Source organism: Perognathus longimembris, chromosome 18 (assembly GCF_023159225.1).
Source record: "Perognathus longimembris pacificus isolate PPM17 chromosome 18, ASM2315922v1, whole genome shotgun sequence".
NCBI classification, from domain to species: domain Eukaryota; kingdom Metazoa; phylum Chordata; class Mammalia; order Rodentia; family Heteromyidae; genus Perognathus; species Perognathus longimembris.
Genome location: NC_063178.1, coordinates 34,618,042 through 34,638,400, shown reverse-complemented (window position 1 = coordinate 34,638,400; position 20,359 = coordinate 34,618,042). Strand labels below are relative to the sequence as shown.

Genomic DNA, 20,359 nt, shown 5'->3' with positions numbered 1-20,359 from the left:
ATAAGTTTGGTGCACTAAAATAATATTTCCTTGGTTAAAGGCATCTACTATGTTGTTACAACATTAAATAATCCTTGTACTTGATTCTCTGGAATGATTTGTTTAAATATCTTCAGTCATTTTAGTTGGACAAAAAGTTCTAAAAACTGACATGCTTAACATCTATCTAGTATGACAATCCACAAATCAAACTAATAAATTAGAAGCCAACAAGTGTCAAATTGTAAGTTATTTACAAAGATATTGGAAAATCACCAGGGTTATTATACTGTTAGTAAGACCAGATGATAACAGTGTATTTCAAGTTGTTTAATGTGACTTTGACTAGGCAATGGAGTTTTTTTAGGAAAAAAAATGATATCTCTGTTGAATTTCATAAAGACATATAAAAAGTGCTTCAACTTTATTACACATGAAAATAATACCTTATAAAAAGTTTAATTATAAGCCCATGTTGGCTCTGAAAAAACAATGAGGCAAAGTAGAAAATATTTGAAGGAAAAATAATATGTAACTGAAATGGCTTCTAGAGCTTTTTATAAATTCAACTCTTTTTAAATCCAAGATTAGATGGTTATTCTTCATCAGAAGCTCTTAAAATATGACTGGGACATATGTTAAAAGGCATGAAATTGTTACCTTGCTGTTATCCAGCCCTTCTGATTCCATTAGTGTCACTGTAGTACTCTTTGTATAACCACCTCAAACCCAGACTACTTTACAGTTACTCAACCTTGGAGTTCCTTTGCCACTCACGAATCATGAGAGGCTCTTCAACTTTCTACTGAGTCCTCATACTGAGAATCATATTTTAGTGTCAAAATAATAAACATACCTAAACAGCTGCCACTCATAGAGTGCTATTTCATAATTCATTGAACAAATATATTTTAGGCAGTTTTGATGTGCATAGCCTCTTCCAAGGGCTAAAGATGAAATGATGAACAAAACAAGAGGTTATTTCTATTCTTCTGAACTATAAAGTCTTGTATGGAAAAGAGACACTCAGCTAGTAGCTCATACCTATAATTCTAGCTACTCAGGAAACACATGGTAGAGAACTAGCTATGAGAAAAAAAAAAGAAAACACACCTCAGGGACAGCTCCCTGACCCTTAGTTCAAGCCCCAGTAACGGTGCAAAAGAAAGAAAGAAAGAAGAGGCACAAGTCAATTACCACACAGTTCATGAGAATGACAGCATTATATATAGCACAGAAGAAAAAGAAGGTATTCACCTATTCAAGACCACAATCTAAGGGCAGGTTGATGAAAAAGTGATCCCAGGAGAACAAACACGTGGATAGGGGGCTGAAGAAACATTTTTTCTTAGTTATTGTTGGTAAGGAATCCTTCCCTTAGTGTGCTTCACCATCCGGGTTTCTCTAGGGTGGATTCAGTTTTGCCTGCTCCCAAAAGTCAAGAGAATTGGCAGGACTTTTACCAGAAAATGAACTGCCCATTCCCTTCAGGGAGAGAGGACAAGGTAGGTGAGGGGAAAAGTGTATTAAGAAATAAGATGAAGACTGGTTTCTCATCAGTGGAATGTGCTTACAACCATGAAGGCCAATAAGTATAAATGCTGTACTGGGGAGGAACCACACAAAAATGACAACAAAGGAAAGAATCTAGGTTTAAATGCCCACATCTAACCTTATTTTTTTTTAATGTCCAGCAAGGGCAGATGTATAAACAAAAACAAATAGGTAGCTACCTGGGGCTAGGGTGCAAATGGAGATTGGCTGTATTAAACACAAGGTCACATTGCAGAATGATTAAAAAGAAAATTTTAAATGTCATTGGAACCAGGCACCACTGGCTCACGCTTGTAATCCTAGATACTTAGGAGACTGAAATATGAGGCTCGAGATTTTAAATCAGCCCAGACAAGAAAGTCTGTAAGAAGCTTATCAGAAATTAACCACCAAATAGCTGGATACAGAGCGCACACACACACACACACACCATAAAACTGAATTGGGCCTGGCATGGTACAATGTGCCTATAGTGCCAGCTACACAAAAGGCTGAGTCAGTAGAAATCAATTGAGAGCTTGTACTAAAACAGTGTGAAATTATTTCTTTTTTCTTTTGTTTGTCTTCCCTATGGCTTAGTCCCTGTTGTCTATGTATTTGATTTTGGTTCTCTGGGTATTGTATATATGTTTGCCTCAATTAGGGGAGGGAAAGGGAACATTAAAATTGAGACAAAGGGTAAAAGGCAAACCAAGGCAACAGCAATACTTACAAGATGATACCTTGTAAACTAACTGTACACCTGGGGGGGGGGGAGGAAGGAAGTGGGAGGAAAATGAGGGAGGAGGTAACAAGTTTGACAAAAAAATGTACTCACTACCTTCTGTGTGTAACTGTAACCCCTCTGTACATCACCTTGAATGAATAAATAAATGTGGAGGGGGAAAAAAGAATATTCTGTGGGCCTTTACATATAGTCACTTATTCAACACATGAAAGACATATTCTTATTCTCATTTTATAAATAAGGGAGCTAAGGTACTAAATCATTGACAATCTTATAAAGTTCACATGTCAGTAAGCTGCAGAGATGTGAAGTGACTCCAGGTCTGACTTCCACATGCAGTGGTGCTCACCATATGTGGGCTAATTGCATTTCCCAATATCCATGGAATAGGAATAGGCTGTTATGATGTAAACATGGCTGAAAGCAGAACAAACTATAGGCAAAAGAAAGTGTGTCCCTCTTCTGAGCTGAGGCATTTTAGAGTTCTACTTTGAAAGTCACAAAAGAGAGAGCTTGGATGTAAAACACACGTTAGAGCAGAGATGTCATGCCCTCAGAAAGCAAAAGACAAACTTTGAAGTGATGATCCCTTAGTTCTCCAGAGAATTTATGTGTTTTTTTTTGCTGTCAATAATGCTATCAGAATATATTTAACATTACTCTTACTAATAGAGACTCTTGAATCCATTTTCTGAACCCTGAGACTTCTCCAACTTCTTCCCACTTGCCATTTCAGAGTACTTTTCAGCTAACACAAGGCAGAAGAAAGAAGAGTAGGACATTAATACAGTAAAGGCTACTACTTTCTTCAGTAGGAGCATGGAAATAAAATGACTGTGAAGCAACTAGATAGAATATGTGAGGAATGCATGCATAACCTCACAAGGCCTAACTGAACAGAAGGTGTAATGACAGGTCCCACAAAATCCTCTCAGAGTATGAGGGTTGGATGCAAATAAGTTATGCAGTTATCCTACTCCAACAAAAATCTCTTCTCTTTCCACCTACACTAAATTTACATATTAGATTCATTTTCTGTGTATTGGGATATCTTGTCTATCAGGGAAAGACAAGAGTTTACAGAAAAGAAAAAAAAAAACACCTACAGAACAGATTTTAGAAACAGCACAACACCATCACCTATTTCAGGTAATTTCCACTTAGTATTCATGAACAAGGAGCTATGGGCTTCTTTATTTCATTTCCTTTGGTGGCAGGTATTATGCTCTCCTCTCTCTTTGGTAGGCACTGGCCATCTCTCTTTCCAGTAATATTGACTTTAGAAATATCAAGTGTGTTTGTCTCCCTCCAAGCAAATTCTCCATAGTAATTTACATTACTCACAAAAACCCAAACATATTCACATCAGTTAATAGCAATATTTCTCACAATCGTGGAAACTAGAAACCTCAGTGTACTTCACTAATTACAGTATTTTCCACAAAAGATTATTTCATCATTTTAAGTAATTATTTACTGACATGAAACAACTGCATTTCAGGCTTGTTAGTAAATCTGTAAATTACAAAAATATCTGGATTTTGATTCTATTTATATACAACTGTGTGTGTGTATATATATGTGTGTGTATATATATACATATATATGGGGCATATATATATATATATGGGGACTATTTTCATATGTGGAAATACAGAAGGCATAAAAATCTGCTTCAAAACATTAACAGTCCTTCCTTACTGGTCACTTTTGAGATGTACTTCACTTTTATGCTCTTTTGTGTTACTTCTGTTTTAAGTGTTCATATATGTAATATATACATACATATAAAGGATTAGAGATGTATCTCAATGACATAGGGCACAAGATGCCAGGTTCAGTATCCACTAACATACAAAAAAATGACAATAGTAATAAAGTTTAATAATGAGGAACTGTTTAAGCTATATCTTAGCTGACACTTTCCAGCTCACCCAAAATTTCATTCAATGGAAACACAGTGACATTAACTAAGGTTAGCAATCTAACTTATAGAGATCACTTCTACCTAATTTCTATAATCAAAATTTTGCCTGTTATTATTTAATTTACAATGAAAATAATTATGAGGTTTTAAAAGTACATTCAACATTGAAGTATAAAGTAGGTTCTATATAGAGACTATAATTCCAATGAAACAGGTTAATTTAACATCTTGTTGCAGAATGAGTTCCTAAGTGGTAATGTTTTCCTATTCCTGCTCACATTTCCAGTTTATATTTATGAAGGCATAAATGTAACAACACAGGCAAACTTGCTGGCTGTCAAATGAAAGAAAAATAAGAGAGGTTCTAAACTATATTTGTCAACACATATAGTATATCAGACAAGATATTGTGAAATAAGTTGTACTTATTTTAAGCCTCTTTTACCTTTCAAAGGATTTTTTTTTTTTTTTTGGCCAGTCCTGGGCCTTGGACTCAGGGCCTGAGCACTGTCCCTGGCTTCTTCCCGCTCAAGGCTTGCACTCTGCCACTTGAGCCACAGCGCCGCTTCTGGCCGTTTTCTGTATATGTGGTGCTGGGGAATCGAACCTAGGGCCTCGTGTATCCGAGGCAGGCACTCTTGCCACTAGGCTATATCCCCAGCCCCCTTTCAAAGGATTTTTTTCAAACAAAAAAGTAATAGGCATGGGCTGGGAATGTGGCTTAATGGTAGAGTGCTTGCCTAGGATGCATGAAACCCTAGATTCGATTGCTTAGCACCACATATACAGAAAAGTGCTCAGGCCCAGAGTTCAAGCCCCAGGACTTGGGGGAAAAAGGTATGGAAAATTAATAGGCAGACAAAATATGCCATCAAGATTTCTATTTGAAAAACCAACCACCAGAATTTAACAACTAAGGTCCCAAAATAGGAGAGTAAACAGAAGATTCCAAAAATCTATTAGAACAACAACCCATGTTGTCACAGGTTATTCCACCAGAGGATAGTACAAATTTTAGAGCTAGCCCATCCACTAAACAGATGTTCCATTACACATAAAGTTACTGAATAACAAGTATTTGTGTCACTGGATATTCTGGTAGAGTAAACAGACACTATAATCTCCATGGTTAGAACAATAAAGATTAATTTATACTTTAAGTCATGGCTCAATCTGGTTGTATACCTATTCAGGAAAGCTCTCATCTAAATGGTGACTCACAGATTCTGGATTCTTTCATATTGCAGTTTACCATTTGGAACATGCAGTTTCTGAGGTTTTCACAGAACAGATGCTGGGGAATAAAGTATAGGATTTTATGGGCAAAGCTGGAAATAACACATACCATTTACACCTAAGTGTCCTTGTCTAGAAATTAACCATCATATTTTCACCTTGCTCCAAGAAAAGCTAAGAAATATAGTCTGTGTACCCAGGAAGAAAAAATGGATTTGTGAAAATGCCAAATGCTGCTGTACTTTGATGTTAACATTTCTGATATTTATCTTTCTTCAATGTATTATATACCATTATGGTTCCTTCTCTTCTTTTTGTGCTTTAAACTCATGTCACTGCTGTAACATAGAGGCCTAAAAGTGATGTTCCTTCTCTCTTTCCTCAATACCCTCACAGTCATCTATGTTCATGTGGCTCATTTTTCCCAGCCTCTGTCTTTTTCCCCCTACCATCCTTCAGCCCAGGTGTTCACCTACCCTCTCCTGGAAAAACATCTCTCCCTCCTCTCTCACCTCAACCATAATTTATCCATCCCATCTATTGTTACCTCTACCAACAAAAAAAATGCAAATCTTCATTAGCCTAAGACATAGTATCATTTTCCCTTACCCTTATACCTCAGCAGATTTACTTCAGGCTCTATAAACTGAGACTACCTAATTTTCTAATCCTGTTTTTCAATATTACAGTTCAATCAGTTGTGTTGTATTCTATCTCTATGATGTCTGTAATTTTATGCACCCTACTTTCCTGTCTGCTGTTGTCTACTAGTTAAACATAGGCTTCTGCGACAGAAAAACATAAATATTTCATTCTGCTGAAAACGTTTAGCCTACTCCTCATTTTGTGGAATAACCAATAAATACTCATCATCTAAATCATCCATCTGTGTAATGGCACACCAGAATTTCTTGGTCCTGTCTAACTGTAAGTTGGTACCCACTGCTAAACCTTCTCCCTATGGTCACATTCTTTCTCCCTATTCTCCCCAGTCTCTGGTACCTACTGCTGAACCTTCCCTTATGGTCACATTCTCTCTATTCTCCCCAGCCTCTGGTAACCACCATACTACTCTCAATTATGACATCAGCTTGGGTGAGGTAGAGAAGTGGGTGTAAGGAGTTTTTTCTTTTGATCTTCTCCTAACAGTTAATATGATATAAATGTATTCAGTTTTGTTTTAGAAAACTATGTTGTTTTGACTTATAAACCAAAAATCAATAAAAGATAATGATAATAAAGTGATTTACAGAACAAAAATAAGTCAGTGATTTGACAGGTTTATTTTTTCTCTCCTAAAATCCAAGTTAGGTGTTCATGATAGTCAAGTAGCTCTTCTCTTGATGCAGGAATACACATTCTTTCAGGGATCTGCTACCTTTTATAATTGGCTTCTAGTGTCACTACTGCAGGAAGAGAAAGTATATGGGGGATAATAATTAGGTTTTACACACTAGGCCTGAAAATGGCATATATCACGAGGCGGCCAATGTTACATGGCTAGAACTCATTTACATGGCTATACCCAAAACCAAAAGAAGGCTATGAACTCAGACAAAAGGGGGGGGTATGAGGGACAAGGTAACAAACAGTACAAGAAATGTATCCAATGCCTAATGTATGAAACTATAACCTCTCTGTACATCAGTTTGATAATAAAAAATTTGAAAAAAAAAAAAGAGAAGAGGTTTGAAAACAGCTTTCCATTGATTATTTTCCTCCACCTTGTTGATCCTGTGCATATTTCTAGTATTTTCTATACCTTCCTGGTGTGTTGCATCAATTAAACTTGGGCTTGAATCTGTTAAATATCTCAAAATACATGTGAAACAAATTGAAGTGACCTTTTCCCTCCTTTCTTTTGTTGTGCTGGAGATTGAACAAAGGGCCTTCCCCCTAGTAAGCAATTGCTATGCCAGTGAACTACAATTTTTTTTCCAGTCATGGGGCTTGAACTCAGGGCCTGAGCACTGTCCCTGGCTTCTTTTGGCTCAAGGCTAGCACTCTGCCACTTGAGCCACAGCACCACTTCTGGCCTTTTCTGTATATGTGGTGCTGAGGAATCGAACCCAGGGCTTCATGTATACAAAGCAAGCACTCTTGCCACTAGACCATATTCCCAGCCCTGAAGTACAATTTTTTATGATAAAATTAAACATTCATGCAGAAGTAGAATTCTTTGGTGAGCCTTGCTATATCTCTCCTCAAACTATGGGGAAGATTCTGCTCTGTTCTCTTACCTTTCACACTTGATGATATTGAAGCAAATCCTAGACATGTTACTTTACCTGGAAACCTTCGTTATGCAACCAAAAGGACAGGAGTCTTTACAAAATATAGTATAGTTATTACTCTTCGCAACTAAAAGCAATTTCATAATGCCATTTAACATGCTGGCATTTTTCCTATAAATGACACAAATATACCCCAATAATTGCTTAATGCCTTTTAAGTTTTAAACCTTTGCATCTCTTTTTCCTTCCTAATTTTTGTTTGTCCTTTAGAATTTTCCATGACCAGATTGTTCTATAGGAGTGTTCTCTTATTGTTTTATGGTGTAGTTTAATAAGTTCCTCTGCCTTTTTTATTTTCTGAAAATTGATAATTAAGTGTTCAAGGTTTTATCCAATTTAGGTTAGACTAGTTTGGATTAGGATATAGTCCTCCATCCTCAATAAAAGACAAGAAAGATACAGATTTATAATGTGTGCTTCTGTGTTTGACATTCTGATTCTCTGTCTCTGTCTCTCTGAAATGAGAAAAATGATGATCAATGCTTATATACATTAGTTCATTAAGAAATGATCAATGCTGAGTGTCTAGAATGCTTTTATAAAGAGAAACATGCACTGTTTGCTTAAGAACATGACTGCAATTTGTGTAGCAAAAGGAGGGCTAATATTTAACTTTTATATTTTATTTATAAATTTTTGGAATGATGTATTTATTGTTCTTCAAGAGGGAAAGTAAGGGTTGACCACATCTCCTTAGTTATTATGGATAATTTTATGCATCAACTTGAGTGGGCTAAGGAGTATGAGGATGTTCCTAGGAGAGATAGTATTTTTGATAAGTAGATTGAGTAAATATCACCCTAATCAGTAAATATCACCCTTATCAATGTTGATATCTACCTTGGACCACTCCTACCTTCACTAGCAATATTTTAGAGCTTAATGTTAGGTGTTATCATTTTTATTTTAATATATTTCAGTGCAGTTCTATTGTCTGCCAGAGATAAACTCAGTACATATATGCTGTCCTATAAATGACCAATTTAGCAAATGGCATTGCTCTTTTTTATTTTTAGTGCATTTTTAGTATCTTAAAGTATTTGTATTAAGAAGTTGCCATTCAAAAAAGCAGTTTATGAACACAATGCATCTTCATCAATGTCACCCTTTCATCATTTTCCCCATTACTCCTAATTTCACTCCTCTGAATTTTCTTAATTTTTTAAGATAAGCATTGAATTTTATGACTGCATTCTTTCCCTCTTCTCTTCATTTGTCTACTTCCCTCTCCTTCATCCCTTCCTCTTAGAAGAACTCATTTATTTTGTTAGACTATGAGTCAAGTTTTCTTAGGCATTATGGTGTGAGTTCTTCCCAAAATCTACCATATTTTTGCTGATACATTTGTACACATTTGCATACCACTCTAAGTGTTTGCTTATATATTTATAAATGAATTCTAGCTTCCACATATGAGAGGAAACATACAATTTTTGTCTCTTTGTGCCTGACTTACTTCATTTAGCATGATTATTTTCTAGGTCCTTCCATTTCTTTGCATATGACACAATGTCATTCTTTCCATAGGATGAGTAAAATTCTGTTATGTAATTTTCTTCATCCTATTAAAGGGCACCTGGGCACCATACTTTGGCTATGATGAATAATATTGCAATGAACATGGTTGCACAGGTCTCTTTACTGTATCCTAGTTTATAATCTTTAAGAGTAGAATTGCTAGATTATTGTGTAGTTCTTTGCTTAGGTTTTTTTTTTTTTTTTTGAGGATCTTCTATACTACTTTCCAGTGTGGTTGAATAAGTTTATGTTCCTCCCAGCAGTGTACTAGGTTTCCTTTTACTCACATCAATGCTAGCATCTATTATTGTTCATATTCTTGATGATGTCCATTCTAACAGAAGTGAGATAGATCTTCAGATTTCTTATGTAGCCCAGGCTGGTCCTCAGGTTCATCTTCTTGTCTCTACCTCCAGAGTTAGTTGGGGTTACAGGTGTCTGGTACCATGCCCAAATTGCTTCCTATTTTAAAATGTCAAGTTTCTATGAATATGAATTTCCCCATAATCAGTAATAGCTATCATCTTTTTGTTGTTGTTGCTGTTAGTCATGGGGCTCGAACTCAGGGCCTGGGTGCTGTCCCTGAGTTTTTTTGCTCAAGGCTAGTACTCCATCACTTTGAGCCACCACACCACTTTTGGTCTTCTGTTTTTAATTGGGGGAAAGAATCTTACCTGTGTGGGCTTTGAACTACAATCTTCAGATACCAGCCTTCTAAGTAGTTATGATTGTAGGCACAAGTCCCCAGTACCCGCCTGGTATCATCATTTTTAATGTATACTTCCCCTGACAAAAAAGATGAACTATATTATCTCACATTTTATTAAATTAGTTTCTGCAGGGCTGGGGATATGACCTAGTGGCAAGAGAACTTGCCTCATATACATGAGGCCCTGGGTTCGATTCCCCAGCACCACATATACAGAAAACGTCCAGAAGTGGTGCTGTGGTTCAAGTGGCAGAGTGCTAGCCTTGAGCAAAAAAGGAAGCCAGGGACAGTGCTCAGGCCCTGAGTCCAAGGCCCAGGACTGGCAAAAAAAATAAAAATAAATAAATAAATAAATTAGTTTCTGCTATCAAACCATAAACTCTGTGAGTAAAAAATATGTTTTATTCCTTTCTTGTATGTTTGAGAGATAATTCAGTGCCTTGTATACCAGAGACATGCAAGACATTCATGTTTAATTGGATTGAATTCCCTACTCATATATTAGCAGCTTCGACCAAAAATCCTTTTGAAATTCTCTTTCAAGTGTGACCTCTAAAATTGTAAAGGAAATATTTTTCCCAGGGACGATTTTTACTAGGGACCTTGATTCCCACCAAATGTAATCATAAATGAATGCACTCAATCTACCTATAATGTATGCCCTGCTCATAGTATTCTATTATCCAGGAAGGTCTAAAATTGAGGATTCTTATACTAATTAGGAGAGAATCTCAGCATACATTAAATACAAATTTATATTTTCTCAATCAGAATTCAATATTTTAAATATGTTGTACTAAAATGAAGCCAGGGAATCCAGGACCGGGGAGAGTCAGTACAGACAGCCCAAGCAAGTCAGGCTTGGCCTCTCCACTACCATAACCTGTAGGGATAGCCAATAACTCTACTTTTCCTGCCTATATTATTACAGTTTCATATAATGGTGACTATTTTTTTTAAGTTTCCTTATTTAAAGAAGATTTAAAAACAAATTGTTTTAGAAGGAGTTAGCAATCTTGCTCAGGACAGTGGTGGTTCACACCTATAGCTACTCAGAAGTCGAAGATCTGAGGATCATAGTTTGAAGACAGTCCAAGGAAGAAAGTCCAATAAACTGCCAAAAACACTGGAAGTAAAGCTGTGACTCAAGTGATAGAATGAGAGCCTTTTGCAAAAGAAACTATGGGACACTGTGTGGCCTGAGTTGAAACCCCAGGATAAGAAAAAAGGGGGGGGGGGTTGGCGGGCTAGCAACCTTATTTCAGAGTATTGTTTCTATAAATTCTCTTACCCCATAACTACAGAACTACAACAGAGCAATGGAGTTAACTAGCATGTGAAAGAACAACATTTGCTGAAAATATTTTATATATAATAGGATTTAAAGTTTTTTGACAATTGAAAATATGCACTTACTTTTACCTTCTTTCACTACTATTCCTATATGTTACTTTGTCTCTAATTAACACAAATTCATAAATCATGTTCATTTTATGTAACCAAAAAATGTCCCTGACATAATCCAAACTAGATGAAATTAATAATACAGGGGAAAAGTTCTCAGAGCAAAGACAATTCTGTTGAGTATTCAAAACTACCCTTCTTCTGCTAGGAAATATACCTGAAACAGTATTAGAAATTCAATATCTATGAGTGTGAACAGTGCTTTTATTATTCAAAAATATTATTTTGAATATTTAATTATTATTATTCTGTAATTCCAGAGAACTAGAAACTTTAGGATATGAAATGAAAAACCTATACAAAATCATCTATTTTTTTTTGTTTAAAAGGCAATCCAATAGCTTCTCACTGGAGAAAAAGTATTAGCACATCAAGATCGAAAATGAAAGAGACACCCAAAATTGGGAAGAGATAATAGTGAAACGCAAGAGGCAGAGAATGTTTAAGAAATCAGATCAACTGAATCTTAATTAACAATATATCCACACAGGCATTTCTGAACTCAAGCTCCGTGGGACTCCATCTGGTATTATTGTCAGAGCCTATCACTGTCTTCTGATAAACTACCCCTTAATAAGTCATTATAATGTTGAAAATTTGCTTTTCTGCTTTAGCCACATTTAAATAAATGTCAGGATTATTCAATATACTATAAAATTTTATATCAAAATCTACCAGTCAAGAAGACAGGACTACACTGCATATGTCAAACACCTTGAAAGAACAATAATGGCTCTGTGTGTGTGTGTGTGTGTGTGTGTGTGTGTGTGTGTGTGTGTGTCTGCCCACACACCCATGTACCATTCATGAGGCTTGAAATCAGAGCCTGGGCACTATGAGCTTTTTTTCTCAAACTTAAGCCACAGCTGCACTTCCAACTTTTTCATAATTAATTGGACTTAAGAGTTTCATGGATTTTCCTACCCACGCTGGCATCGAACTACAATCATGAGATTTCAGCCTCCCAAGTAGCTATGATAAAACCAGAGACCACCAGTGCCTGGATAATAATGGCCTCTTAATCAGAACACAGGTTAAATGACCTCACCATTCTGCTCTACAACAAGGTTTTGATCAATTTTTAAAAAAGAAGAAACCTTGAATCAGTTCTACATTTTCATACAGCATTAATAGACACAAAGTTTAGAAACTCAAAGCCTAAATCTAAACCTAAGGACTATAATAAACCACGCCTTTTAGCATCAAAGTACTCAGTTCTATTTTGTATTGTTTTTTATTGTCAAAGTAATGTGCAGAGAGGTTACAATTTCATACATAAGGCAGTGAGTACATTTCTTATCAAACTTTTACCACTCCTTTGTATTTCTCCCACCTCCCCCACTCCCTGGTTCCCTCTCCACAGCATATTGTCTTATAAGTGTTGCTGTTACACTGTGTAGTTAAAATAAAAGTAATCTTTTTTTTTTTTTGCCAGTCCTGGGCCTTGGACTCAGGGCCTGAGCACTGTCCCTGGCTTGTTTTGGCTCAAGGCTAGCACTCTGTCACTTGAGTCACAGCGCCACTTATGGCCATTTTCTGTATATGTGGTGCTGGGGAATCGAACTCAGGGCTTCATGTATAGGAGGCAAGCACTCTTGCCACTAGGCTATATCCCCAGCCCCAATAAAAGTAATCTTAATGGCAAAAAATAATGATAAAAATAACGGCATTCACCGGGAAATGGTCAGATCTTGAACGAATAATGTTGAGCGAGACAAGCATAAAGCACAGAGGACAAAGGCGCATGGTCTCTCTGATAAGTAGAGATCATGTCTGTAAAATAACAAACTTCTTTTCAAATGATATTTCTACATGTTTTGGTCAGCGACTTTACATCATGTTTCTAAAACCAAACAATTACTAAATAAACATAAAAAGGGCTAGGATAGACCTGCCAGGAGCACAATAGCTCAACAGCTACATACATATGATTATATAAGATGAGGATAAGCAAAATGAACTCCAAGAGATGGAAACAGGAGGATTTTACTGTTGTCATTATGTTTAATGTACTAGGTGAATTTCCTTTGACGTACCCCCTGTAGTCACTGTATATGATTCTGGTACACTGAATATTGCATATATGCTTATCTGAACTGGGGAAGGGAAAGAAAAATGAAGGAGGGTGTAACAAATATGACAAGAAATGTACTTACTACCTTATTATGTAACTATACCCTCTCTGTACATCACTTTATCAATAAAATTTAATTTTAAAAAAGACATAAAATACCTAGGAATAACTTTAACCAAAGAGGTCACGTGAAGGACCTCTATAATGAGAACTTTAAAAACATGAAAAACAAAATTAAGGCAGAACTAAGTAAATGGAAAAACTTCCCATGCTCTGGAATCAACAATGACAATATTGTAAAAGGCTATCTAAAAATTCAATGCAATACCCATTAATATCCTAACACCATTTTTAATGAAATAGAGGAAGCAATCCAGAAATTCACATGGAACAATTAAAGACCCAGAATAGCAAAAACAATCTCAAACAGAAAGAACAGTGCTGGAGGAATTACAATACCAAACTTAAAAAACAAAAAAAATGAATTTTTGAAGTATTATGTGGTAGCTTCCAAAATAACCAGATACTGACTATGAAGTATAAATGTGAAGATAATGGCTAATAAAGTAGCCAGGATAAAGGAATCAAGGCAGCTTCTAAAACCAAAACAAAAATGAGGTCATAGGTGAGATTGGTGGGCTCCCCAGCACTGTAAACCCTGCACTCTGGACCCTGGGCATTAATTATAAAGAAGAACTTGCATCTGGAAGTTTCAGCTAAGTCCATAGAAGGCAGGTTCTGCAAAGGGACTTCCCAAAACCAAGAGCCATATCCAGTAAAGGCAGACACAAAGAAAGTAGACAGACAGGCAGGTAGGCAGGCAGGCACACAGAGACAGAGGATAGAGACAGAGTGACATGATTACTAATAAGCACACTTGTGAATAAGAAGCCTTCCAGGAGAAGGGGATGGGAGAGCAAGGAGAAGGAGAGGGAGAGGGGAGGAACTGGGGAAGAGGAGGAGGGAAGGGGAAGGAAGCCAGCAAAGGGCCAGGGAGGCTACTCCGGGAGAGTGAACTGCAGCTCAGGCAGGCATGGCGCGCCGCCCCGTGGCTCTGCCTGAGGTCAGCAGCCCTGGCAAGTGGAGGGAGCAGGCGAGCAAGGGGGAGGGAGAGCCACTAAGCCCCGGGAAGGACCTCAGTCGGACTGCCCTGCTAGCACGGTGAAAGGTAAGCCGCCCCCATCGCTGCTCCAAGTCCCCTGGGCTCCCCTCCCCTCCCCACCCCATGCCCCCTCCACGCCCCCTCCATGCGATCCAACCCTCCCCTCCATGCCTCAGCCCTCTCACTGCGCCCGCGCCCGGGCCAACTGAGTCAGGGAAAGGGAGCTGAATCTTGGTCACCGCTGAGCAGTGGGACCTCAGAAGAACTGCAAGGAGCTGCTGAATGCTTCGACAAAATACAAAATGAAATCAACTGAAGGTGCAGCCAGTGAGGAGGAAAGCAGAACGGGAATATAATCAGCTCCGCCAGCCACTGGCGCAGAAGAGGTCGGAATCCACTGGACGGGGAATCTCAACCTGAGAACATTTGCCAGCCACCGGTGTCTGCGCTGCGGGAGGAGCCAAGGAGGCACTGCATGACCTGACCAGTGACAATGCAAAGATAGAAAATCAGGTTACAAAACACATTTTGAAATGAAAATCCTTACTTCGAAAATATAGTTCTCTGCAAAGATTTTCATCCTGAGTGAGAGCGACTATAGTACAGCTTTCAACTCCACTGAAAGAAAATGGAAATGTGGAGAGGATTTGAGAAACTGCTCTGCCAAACAGAATAAAGCCAGCAGGAAGACGCAGCAGGACAAAGCAGGGAGCTTCTCCTGGTGTACTGACCCTTCTCACACACGAGTTGGAAGAGGCCATCGAAGATGATGTTTGGCCAAGTCCTCTGTAGTACTATCAGGTTTCTGAGGATGAGGATGAAGAGGAGGTGAAGAAGTGGAGGTGGGAGGGGAAGAGGAGGGTGAGAGAGAAGGGATGGGAGATACTGATGAAGACAATGAGGATGAAATAGAAGAGGAGGTGATGAGAGAGAGGAGGATGAAGGAGAAGATGACTAAGAGAAAACACTGATGGATTCCAAACCTCCTTTAAAAAAAAATCTCTAGATCCTGGAGCAGTTTGCATGCAACCTTTTCCCTTATGTGCTGTCACCCTGTTCTTGAGGTCTCTTCACAACACCGATGATTTTCAACTTATTTGAGAGGAAATACCTTGGTCAGAATAGAGTGGGAAAAGAAACTCCACACCTCTCTGTTCTAAATTCATTCTTATCCCTTTCTGTCCACTGTACACTGTGGGAACAAAAAACCCTCTAGTTTCTTTACACTGCTATGGGCACCAGGCCTTGTGTAAAAGTGCATAGAGTCGAGCTTTTTTCTCCTTTCTCTGTATACTGGACTCAGAGGTTACACTATTGTTGGGGACTGTTTTGGCCTTGGTGGAGGAAGGGCGCCAGGAGCGAGACGCTGCCCTTCCCCCAGCCCTGGGACAGTGTGGGAGGGAGCCCCTCCCACCTTCCAGCCTCAACCGGAAAAGAAGCCGCCCCCCCGCCCCTGAGGGGCAAACATGTGCGTGCCACCATGATAGGGTGGTCCAGCCCACAAAGGAAGTCCCATGATCACTTGGGGTAGTCCAGTCAGCCAATCAGTCACCCCAAGTCCTTCCCCTTCCACCTTTGTCATTGTAGTAAATTTCTCTGGCCCACCCTTGGGGTACTGAGATGCATCCCACCATCGTGGCGTTTCCCTGGTGCCTTCTTTCTGCCCCTGCTCCTGGTAACATGTGAGGGGACTGGGGGGAGGGGAGGCTTCAGCAACCTTTCCTCAACTTAGCGCAAGTCCATGAGAGTATGCCTTGGTCTTCTGCCGGTGGAAGGCAAGGCCGAGTGCTCTTTCATAGATTTTGGGGTTCAACCATTTTCCCCGGGAGATCAGGGAGAAAGGGATCGTTCAGATACTGACACCTGGCGACCAATGTGGGGCGAATCGCACGGGCGGGAATTTCGAGGTACAATATCCCCACAGATTGCACTAAGTAGGTTTTTAGAGGATGGCCCTGCCCATCCAGATGGGGCAGAAGCATGGAGAGAAGGCAGGCATGGCGTGGGCTTGTGGGATGCAGCGCCAGAGGGAGTTGCCCCGCCGTGGCGATTTGGCGCCAGGCGGGGGAGGGAGCGGGGCGCAACTCCCGCGGAAACCTGGCAGTGGAGCAGCGGGGCGGGAACACGAGGACAGCGACCTCGGGCTGGGGTCGGTCCTGCTCTGTGTGCCCTGGGCCAGACAGCTTGGCCCTGCAGTGGTGCTTGAGAAGCAGCGGGTGGCCTAGCACTGGAGTGGTTTGGTGCCCACGCCGGCTGTGGGCAGCGCTGAGCGGGGTTTTGTGAGTCCCGGGAGGCAGCGCTGGAGGGAGTCAGGTTAGTTGCGGGCCGGGCGTGGAGTACAGTCTGGGCTCTGCCTGGCCCCGGGTTTGTGAGCTGCGTGCGCTGGGGCCCACGTGGCCTCGGGCAGCGGCGGTGCTCCAGGCATGTATGGCCACCTGGGCCAGCGCACCCGTTGGAGTTCACAGGTGGCAGCATGCGCTGGGGCCCACGTGGCCTCGGGCGGCACCGGGTGTCTAGTGTGGAAGTCTTTGGGCAGCTGAGCATGGCGGGCCGAGCATGGCGCGGCGGAAGCGTGGTTCCACTTGGGAAGCCATGGCATGGCGGCGGCAGAGCTTTGGGGAGAGGGCTGCTTTTGGGCCGGCCTGAGGGTCTTGCAGTGGCTGGGCGGGGCCAGCGGCCTGCCTGCGGCCCCAGAGCGGTCTGTGAAAGGACCCCTCCTGTGTCTGCCTGTCATTTGCAGGCTTGCGGCTGCTGATGAGTTAAAACAAAAAAAAAACAAAACAAAACAAAAAAAAGGGGTTAATGTTAAGTTTTCTCTAGCTGGTCCATGCACGTGGTGGGCAATGGAGTCCTCCATCTTGAAGGCGGAGTCCCACCCATTCCCCCAGGTGAAGGGCATGCCAGACTCCCCTGGGCTGGGCGGGGACTCAGACTTAACAAGCCTCCAGCGATTGCTCTACTGATGGGAGGGGCTAGCGCCCCGCTGTGCTTGCCTGCACGTTGCCTCCCCAAGTCAGACTTATGGCTGCAGGCAGGGTTAAAGCCATGGGAAAGCTTCCAATTGTGAACTAAAACAAAATATTAAAGGGAAAAACAAAGTTTTGGTATGGCAATTAGACTTCCATGTTTACCAGTTCAAAGATACAAAAACAACTGGAGTTTTTCTAAATGGATAAAAGGGTTTGCTTGTCCACTGTGATTTAAAAAATTATCATGTTGGGAGTGTGTGATTAACAGAGGTTTCCTTTTTGTTTTTTATTCAACCACGTGGTTCTATTATGGGCAAATTAATGCCATTTGCTACTGGAATTCCAGAAAACTTAAATGGCCAATCAAAGCAATTTTAAGAGCTCTCAGGTATTTGTGTGTGTGTGTGTGCGCGCGCGTGTGTGGTTGTTGGTTAGATTTAAAAGCAAGACAAATAGGTTTTCAGCCCAATGTTCGATGCAAACTAAGGTGTCTATGAAAAATTCCATAAGGTTCAAATATGCAACATGTGGTAAAAGTATAATGGTATAAAACCAGTGTGTTATTTTATATTCAGTGTGTTAAAAGTTAAGTGTGCATCTAGTCTTAACAACTCTTTGGCATAAATTAAGATTTTACCTTACCATTTTTCTCTCCTGTGTTCTCATAAACTCTCAAGATCAAGGAATTGGGATTGCTTCATACAAATGTGACTATTAACCTCAACTTTCCTGATCCAGGATTAATATATTGCTTTATAGGATGCAGGTCGATGTATGTGCTAGCTGCATGGACGGTGGCAGCCCCTGGATACAGGAAGCTGCCACCACAGTTGGTTCCCAAACTGCCTGGTTTCACTACTAATGATCTTCTCCCAAGATTAGAGTTGGGTTCATAAATAGTCCTCTCCTAACAGTTACTCCAAGTTAAATCACCATAGTTATGTTAGTGGCCACAGAGCTAGCTAGGTGAATTTTGTGATTAAGAAGTCTTTTCACCCTGCTTAAACTAGAAGGGCATCAGTCTACCAGAGCCAGGAATGCTGGGAAATTTTAAACACCCTAACCAATTTATATAGAAAATTTGCAGGCAACCCAGAGCGAGATGTGACAGTCTATCCAGAGATGCCATTGCAGCCTTGCCTGGATTTCTCCATCGCATGGCATGGAACTTGCCAAATTGGAATGAGGGACACAGCCACTGCCGAGACTGAGGATTTCACACTGCTTTAACCCTTTGCCCTTGGTTGTCATTTATCTGTGTTCTCTTTCACTTGCCAGTGAGATTAAATGGCGTGATTCAAGTTGATGGCATATAAATTTCATGTTCTCTAAGTGTTATAGCAAAACCTTAACAAGCAGTTTTTGGTCAGTTCTCAACGAGTTACAAATGGATTATCTCTGTTGTTTTTCCTTGTTGCTCAATTGGAGATAAAAAGGAGCTTGTATGAATAAGACTGCCTGGATACAGTTCAAAGCCAGCCCAGGCAAAAGAAAAATCTCTAAAGTCCCACCTCCTGGTTAAACAGCAAAGAGCCAGATTGAGAGCTCAACTACAGAGAACCAGCAAAAGGCTGAAAGCAGCACTGTGACTCAAGTGGTAGAGCACTAGCCTTGAACAAAAGTGCTCAGGGACAGTGCTCAGGCCCCGAGTTCAAATATGGATGGGAAAATGCAATTCCAGCAACAAACGTTGAAATTCCTGGGACTTCGCCAGTCCAGGAGATAGGAAGGTGGAGTGGAGCAAGAGGAGACTGGTGTCATATTATCCTAAAGGGAGCTGCCCTGTCTCACCCTTTCAAAATGGATCAGAGCCGGGAAATCGAGAGAGATAATTCCTGTCCATTTTCTTCTTTTCTGCCAGTTGTATATATGTGTATATATATATTTATTTTTTGCCTCTGACTGGCTATGCCAAACCGGTTTTCTATCACTAAACACTTCTTTCAGTCATTTCTCCTTACCTGTTCACTTTACAATTGGGTTTATGCTCCAAAAGGAACTTTTTCTGGATTATGCCCAGGCTGTGTTCTATGTCATTCATGCCAACCAGCTCTGAGAACTTGTCAATACTTTGCCTGACCTTTTCAAAAGTGTCTTTTGACAGAATAACATCTCTTGCTGAGATCACCAATTGGGAATTTGCTGTTCATAGCCGTCACCCTAACACAGACCTGAACCCTGGAGGCACCAGCCTTGGAAACTTCTGGGTATACCCAAGATGCCAAAGAAAACCATCGCACTCTCTGGCCCCAGTGACCATTCTCATGGTAATGATGGGAACCTTTGCAAGCCACACTGGACGGTGCCAGGCCCTTGATTATGTCGCCCCCTTGTCAGCAGGAAGTAGCTACAGAAAAATAGACCTCCACCCTACTCCCTGCCTGGTGGCCACCGGTGTCATAATTAAAACAAAAAACAAAACAAAAGAGGGGGGTATTCCCCAGGAGTAATTAAGGATAGTTATGCTTATGTTAATTTTCAAGAAATTTTAAATCATCCCAAATCAGTGTGGGATGGAGTACTGTATATGTGTTTTTCCAGATTGGAAAATTAAACCCAGAGCATCCGCTCTGGAGAATTGTTTTCTTCTTGTTCTCTCCAGGAAAAGGAGGACCATGTTGGACTTCTGCTCTTCCATGGAAATATGGAAAGTAGGACTGCATACGGTAGGAGGCAACCAAGCTTCCTTTCCTTGTTTCCTTTCTAGATTCTTTCTTGAGTGTCTCATGGCTCAATGTTTTGCCATGACAATACTGCCTACAGCGTCACACAAAGAAACTAAAGGAATTTTGCACCTTGCTTCTTC

At 40.3% G+C, this 20,359-nt stretch overlaps 1 protein-coding gene across 1 annotated transcript in view; it reads right to left on the bottom strand.

The window, feature by feature from the left end:
• LOC125366922 (splicing factor, proline- and glutamine-rich-like) overlaps positions 1-17,183 on the bottom strand; it is a 41,693-nt gene extending 24,510 nt beyond the window's left edge. The window contains 2 exon segments of the mRNA XM_048367621.1: positions 15,132-15,202; positions 16,978-17,183. Of these exon segments, the coding sequence (XP_048223578.1) occupies positions 15,132-15,202; positions 16,978-17,183 (277 nt within the window).
• Positions 17,184-20,359: the final 3,176 nt, after the last annotated feature.